The sequence below is a fragment of the Tetrao urogallus genome, assembly GCF_951394365.1.
Source record: "Tetrao urogallus genome assembly, chromosome: Z".
Taxonomy (NCBI): Eukaryota; Metazoa; Chordata; class Aves; order Galliformes; family Phasianidae; genus Tetrao; species Tetrao urogallus.
The window spans coordinates 54,415,729-54,423,150 of record NC_136816.1 but is presented as its reverse complement, the minus strand read 5'-3'; the positions used below and the strand labels follow the sequence as shown (position 1 = coordinate 54,423,150).

General features: G+C 35.4%; 1 protein-coding gene across 1 annotated transcript in view; it reads left to right on the top strand.

The window, feature by feature from the left end:
• Positions 1–1,836: 1,836 nt before the first annotated feature.
• Positions 1,837–7,422, top strand: part of ERBIN (erbb2 interacting protein) — a gene marked incomplete at its 3' end in the record, with an annotated part of 50,784 nt that continues 45,198 nt past the window's right edge. The window contains 2 exon segments of the mRNA XM_079549005.1: positions 1,837–2,028; positions 4,073–4,190. Coding sequence (XP_079405131.1) covers positions 1,840–2,028; positions 4,073–4,190 — 307 coding nt within the window. The 5' untranslated portion in view covers positions 1,837–1,839.

Sequence of the window (7,422 nt, the reverse complement as noted above, 5' to 3'; positions counted from 1 at the left end):
CTCTCCAAGCAGTTAGAAGAGAAAAAAGCTGTAAGGAGTAGTCAACATAGATTCATCAAGGGGAAATGATGCTTGACCAACCTGGTAGCCTTTGATGTCATCACTGGCTGGGTAGCTGTGGGGAGAGCAGTGGATATTATGAACCCTGACTTCAACAAGGCATTTGACACTGTCTCCCACAATATCCTTGTTATTAAACTTAGAAAGTGTGGAATAGTTGAGTGGACACTGAGGTGGATTGACATCTGGGTGACTGGTAGAGCTCGAAGGTTTGTGATCAGTGGCGCGGAGTCTGATTGGATGCCTGTAACTAGTGATGTTCCCCAGGGTCAGTGCTGGGTCCGATCTCATTCAACATCTTTGTCAGTGACCTGGATGAAGGAACAGAGTCCACCCTCAGCAAGTTTGCTGTTAGTACAAAGCTGAGAGGGGTGGCTGATGCTCCAGAAGGCTGTGCTGCCACTTTCAGAAAGACCTTGACAGATGGAAATGTTGGGAAGAAAGGGAAGGGAAGAAAGTGATGAAGACGATGAGCAAGTTTATGGTCTTGCACCCGGGGATGAATAACCATATACATCAGTATGAGTTAGGGGCTGACCTGTTGGAGGGGTTTCTTTCTTCCTTCTCTGAGTTCTGTAGTAGATCAAGTTCTTACAATTTTGAACTTGCATGGTGATGGAGAAAAAGAAACTGTAATAGTGTTGCAGATTTGCTATTTCATTGTTTTATTTGGTACTTTCAGATTGCTTGTTGATGTTGCATAATAGTACAAGACCAAGATTCTTGTTCTTGCTAGACTTCAGAGGGAAATATTTGAGATGCTTTGTATTCCTGTTCCCTTGCTGAACTGTATTTACCCAAACCATCCCTGGAGTATAGTTCTTAATTTGAGAATATAAAAAAAATAACGTCACCTGTGCTACACTACATTTTTCTGTCTTTGGTTGATGAGAGTGAACTCTCTTCTGTGATACGTCCTTCCTTTTCTCCTCTACAGTCTTTTTACTTGGGCAACTGATCATGAGGTCAGACAGAAAGGCAGGTAAATAGGAGAGTAGGTAGTGTGCATTGAGAGAGGCAGAAAAGTGTGTAGAATGATGATATGAAGAGGCTGTCCTAGTATTGATAGCCTTCAGTGTTTTAATTAAGACAGGGAAGAAGTTCCTATAGCAAAATGAAATTTAGTTAATTTCAGTGAGCACAGCAAGATGTGTTAAAGTTTTACTTACTGACTGAAATTGCAGAAGTTGAGGGAAATTATTTATCTGAGTTCTTGGAAATCTTTTATTTTAAATAAGTAGAAAAATTAGAGAAAACAACACTAGCTTGTTACGCAAAAAAGCTGTATGTATGTGAGGGATTTGAAATTAATGTATATTAATTTAACATTACTCATCACTGAAGATGACAAGGTTTTTTTTCTTTGTATCATTTTGATTTCATTGTATTAAGCAAAAACAGATTGTAAAAGCATGAACGATGCTTCAGAACTGCTGCTTTAAATTTCATCTGCTTACATACAGTGTGGATATTCTCTGCTTAAGGCTGTTGACAGGTGACAAGTTACAGGCTAAATTCTATGTTCATCCATCGGTATCTGTAGGTATTTCAATGACATTTCATGCCAGTAAAGAACTGTTGTGTTTAAACAAAACTGAAATCTCTCTGCCCACCTCCCTCTCATGTGTGTGTATATATATACATAGCATGTATGTATACATTTCTTTCTTTTTCAAGCATTTAGCAGCCAGAAGTTTGAGATGTTGCCCATCTAGGTATTTCTGCAGTTGTCTGGTTGGTTTTATAGATCTACTAATTTCTGTGTCATAGTGCCTGAAAATGACCACGAAGCGGAATCTGTTGGTGCGGCTGGTGCCATGCCGCTGCCTGCGTGGGGAGGAGGAAACAGTCACTACACTTGATTATTCTCACTGCAGCCTGGAACAGGTGCCTAAGGAGATTTTTGCTTTTGAAAAGACCCTGGAAGAACTCTACTTAGATGCTAATCAGATTGAAGAGCTTCCAAAGGTATGTTGCATGATTTCCCTTTGTGTAACTTTTAGTGTTTCTTTTCTTACATCATCAGTGGTAAAAGCTGATAGTGTCAAGCTTCCCCGTACAGCTTTAAAGCTGAGTTTTCCTAGATATTTTTGAGTAAATGTTGGTCCCAGAACAAGCTCTCTTGATAGTCTGTCCTGTGTATTTCAGCTGCACCAGTTCCCTGTGCTGCCTTGAGGTGAAACTGCTTAAACAACTGAGCCAGCCCAACAGGAGAAGCTGGTGCAAAGCAAAAGAGGCAGGCTAATTTATTTCTGTGGAAGTGTCTGCTTAAATTGACTAATACTATTCAGATATTAAATAAATTGCTGCATTGCTTTGAATCTCTGATAATATATGAGGATTAGAAGCAGCAAGATCAGTGTATTATTCAGATTTCTATGGTCATGAAGCTGAAGTCCAAAATAGTCACTTGAAGTCCTTGCTTTTGTTTTTGACTGAAAAGTATCTAAAATTATTTAAGCTCAAAATGTAGAAAGATGAAATTCTACTTTGATTACATCTTAATTAAAGAAATCATTATTTGTTGCTAGTTCTAAAATCTGAAGACAAAGCATGTGCTGAATGAACAGTATACTACAGGAAAGGATCAGATTTTGTTCCAGTGAGGCTCCTCAAAAGTACAGTGTGGTCAGAATAATAAATTTTCCCTTATTAGATCCTATCTTGGTGAAGTTGGATTAAGTACTTGATATTAAAAATAGCTTTTTTCCAATTGCATGCAGACCTTCCCTATTGCACAGTGATGAATTTGGAACACACTGCTAAGCTTGTTGGTGGTTTGTCATAACCATATGAGATTTTTTTTACTTGAGTTTTCTTGAAAGACAAATGAAATTAATAAGGAAATAAAATAATTTAACATGTCAGTTCATCAGAAGTCTTGTAGTTTGGTGGAGCTGACTTTGTTTAATCTAATGAATATATTCCTTTTTTTCTGGAATTACAAAGCTTATGTAAATTCAGTATAGATTCAAATTCAAATACAGTAAAAGAAATAAGCTGAGAGATTAGGGAGTATTAGAGACATCTTAAAAACCATTTACCTATTTAATAGAGGTTGTAATCTTGAAACTATCCATAGAAGATCTCTTAGGGAATGCCTTCAAGTTTGTAATAATCCTATCTGTTTTAGAGCCAGAGTTTCAAGCTGTATAAGCCTTTTCCCTAACCTAAACTTATTTAGTGTTTGAACTCTGAAGCTTGTAATTAATCCATCTTCTCAGAAAAAGAGTGTGGTATTTATTAGACTGTCTCCTGCTCTTCCCCTTTCCTGACTGCTACTGGTGCTGTTTTTGTCCCAGTGTTGCAGTTTTCTGCCCTTTGTATTTCATGGCACAGTCGTTTGGACAACGGGGCCATGTTGTCAACCTGCAATGACCTGTTTTTTGTTTTGTTTAGTTTGTTTTTCATTTTTTAATCACCCCCAGTCTTTCTAGTAATGTTCACCTCAGTATACTTTCAAAACTGGATATTACAGTGTTGTTTGTTAATTAAGCAGATGTAATTGAACTTGAAAAAATAAGACATACTGTAAAATAAACGTAAAATGTATTAAAATTTGAAGTTACTGTAGAGAAGATAAATACCTACTCAAATGCTACATTCTGGAATAATGTTTTTAGTGGATTTGTTTATTTACCTTTATTTTTTCCCCTCCTTTTCTTGAAGAAACTAAAAGTACTTTGGAGGTACCAGGTGGCATGCTTACTGTGGAAAATACTTTTGTTTTCAGAACTACAGGTCACAATTTGTGATGCACTTGTAGGATTTTATAGTTGTTAAATGTAACTATCAGTTTTCTGTGGCTGTTTGCACTTCTTTTTAGCTTTCCTAAACATCCTAAACCTAGTCAAGTTTAAAAAAAAAAAAAAAAAAAAAATTGTCTTTGGTCAAAGTGTTTAAATAGCCTGACCTTCCAGCTGTGAGGTCATAAGTTTAAAGGGATTTAAAAAAAAAAAAGCTATACAGAGGAAACTAAGAGAAAGTTGCTCTTTTTTCTTTGTTTCATTAGCAACTTTTTAACTGTCAGTCGCTGCACAAGCTGAGTTTGCCAGACAATGATCTAACCACATTGCCAGCATCCATTGCAAATCTCATTAATCTCAGGGAACTGGATGTCAGCAAGAATGGTAAGTCATTTCACTTATTATATTGGAATAGCTTTAAGGCAAATCATCACTGATTGTACAAAGATACCAGCAAAAGTGTAATTTCCAGAATCTACGCATCTAATAAACTTTAAACTACAACCCTAAATCTTATGCTTAGCCAAGAGTAATCTATTTTATGGTTTTTTATGTTTGTTTTTAATCATATCTGTCAAATGTATTGCTTTTTACTGAAAAATGATACCATGAAATGTTTGTGTTTTCTCAAAAGTGCATATGCTTGAAGTTATTACTTTTATTGACTCTTGTCATTTTTCACTGTAGCGAAGAATTTTTGCACAAGAGCTTTTAAAAATTTGCTGGATTCTCTTTTAATTTTATTATAAAAATTGTTTTCAGTTTACTTTAATGATCTGTCCCAGACTTGTAATAGAAGTCAGCTGCTTTGCTATCTGTCTCTAGAGATGGTAATCTCTGTCACATGGGGAGAAAAGTGTCCGTGGACAATGACTGATTCAGTTGACTGACTTGCATTCTGTGAGTCAGCTGCTTATAAATTATGAAATGCTGTCAGCCAAGTACTATGTGTATGCTTTCATTTATTTTTTTAATGGTAGTCTTTTGGCAAGTTGGAATATCTGTGCAAATGAGGAAATTGTAAGAGCTTATATTGTCATCAGGCTTGCTTGTGTGGTTTACTTAAAGAAAAAAAAATTATTGTGTTAATTGATAAGGATGTAAGAGCCTTTTCTTGCTGATTCACATTGAAATTAGACGAGGACCTTTGCTTGAAACCATATTTGAAAGTATGGGTTAAATAAACATGCCAAAGATTCTATCATGTGCAATTCATTGTTTTTATGTGAACATCTAAATGACTCCATAAAATTAAGTTGAGATCTGCTTTATTGTGGAAGTGTTCCCATCGTGGAGGTGTTGGCATTCTCCTTTCTTGTCCATTGTATCCCAGTCTGTACTTAAACTATTACTTTATTATTTCTGCCTAATGAATGCAACATTTAGTGCAATAAATTGACCTGGTTGTTACTGCTCTGTTCCTGGTACAAGTGGATTAATAGCCTTTCTTAAACAACATGTTCCCTGAACTTTCATAATTACAAACAGCTGGGAAAGTATAGTATTTTTGTCCTAGACTGAACAATTAAAAGGATTAAATGGTTCTAATTCAAGTTCTCAATAATTAAAATTTGAAAGCAATGGAAGGGATTTTGAGTTCTAGTGTTGGCCAATTCCTTAGCTTATGAATGTAAATAGGCAGTTGGTCACAGAGTTAGTTACCCACCCAAAACAATGCAACCTTTTGCTAAGCCTTCTAAGGGCTGCTGAAGAAACACTTGCTACTGATAAGCATATAAATGATTTAAGGAGACAAAAGCTGAAAGATATGACATTGCAATAGACTGTAAAGTTCTGTTTTTTAGGAGCAATGGGTTCTTCCTCCTTAGGCGCAGCACTTTTCCTTGTTGAATTCCATGTGTTTCTTGTCAGCCCACCTTTCCAGCATGTCTAGCGAATCAGCTAGGACTTTTCCAGGACTTCACATTTTTGATGTGTTTTTATTTTATTGGGGTTTTTCTGTGTTTTTGAGTGTGATGTGGAAACAGTGAACTTTGTGGGAAGCGCAGGAGATGTAATTTTTCTTCATAAATCAGGGAAAACTAGGAATCAGTTATGAGAGGCCTCAAAACTCTAGAATAATGCAGTGGCTTTTTTTGTGAGAATAGTGTGGTTATAGCAAGAAAGTTAGTCTCCTGCATTTTTCTTGTATGCTTTCTAGTGTGACAGTACCAAAAGTGTTTTCCTCATGTGGATGGAATTAAAGCACAGAGTGCAAATGCGTTTGCATCAAATATATGTTCATTTATAATTTTCATCTATAATTTTAGATTTCATTTTCAAATACCAATGAACATTCAGGTCTTTCAGTAGTCTCCTATGTAGATGGAGTAGCTTTTTCCCTGTATATTTCAGCAAATTTAAACATTGTCACCTTTTCTATCTGTTGCAAGGCATTTTTACAGAAAAATACACAAATGAAAACCACAAACACTGAAATGCTCCACGAAAACACATCTGCCAATAATATTGTTTTTAGTAATATTGAAGGTTTTTGTTAACAGATACTAATCTAGATAAAATATGTTTCCTTCAGTGTTTTAAAAACATCTGCTGATTTGGCAAATTTTAGAGTAGTGTGTGCCAGAAGCTGGGGAGTTGAAAAACAAAAATTCAGGAGAATGTGTAGTTATTATGTTGCCCATCTGTGAAGGATTTAGAAGTACAGTTTGTCAACAAATTGAGAATTATTCATAGTTAATAAAGAGAATGATCCAAGTTTTATTTTACTCAGGGAGAAGCAAGAGAGAAAGATCCTGAATAGAAAAATAACTTGCTATAAATTTGCTATTTTTGTCCATATAGGAAGAAGGGGAGGGGATGTACTTAATTTTGTATCTTTCATGATAGTTAAATAAAAAGATAACTAATTGGTTGAGGACTTCTAAGTCTGTAGCTTTATTATAATATTTGTCATTACATAGAGGTGGTAAATTTATGTTAAAAGCAGTTAGCTATTCAACTTAAAGCTCTTTACTGTAGATAATGTTTTTTCATAAATACTTTGTTTTTCCTATGAAAAAGTACTGACTAGAAGCTGTCTCTGCAGAATAAAATTATGTTCCTGTCTAAGAGAGGATGTCAGCAAAATGGAATTGCAGTGCAGTTACGGCACAGATTTGGTCTTGAATGTGGAACTTGAGTGTACACATTTGAAATTCTGAAACTAGTTTAATACAGATCTGTTCCTGGATTCAGAGAAATTTTCATAACATAGAAAAAGCATTGTAAAAGTAATTAGGATTTTTTTTAGTTGTGAATTTCATGTGGAGGCAGAATGTACCTTTTTTTTTTTTTTTTTTTTTTTTTTTTTTTTTTTTTGAGTAGTGTGCTTTGAGTGACAGTCAATCTATCACCCAAAAGTGCAAAAGTGACTGGACAGGCAACAGAAATTTTTCAGCTCTGGGTAATGGGGGGTGGGAGAAAAGCAAATCAGCTTTTAGTTTCAGGTTACTCTGAGGGGGTCCAGCTTTGAATCAGACATAGTTCAGAACCACCTGAATCTTAATAATCTTTCAAAACAGCAGTGTAAGCAAAACAGTTGTCTATAACGTTCTTAGTATCTCATGTTCAGAAAATTTTACTCTGACCTTGGCATGCCTAGGTAGGTTTATCT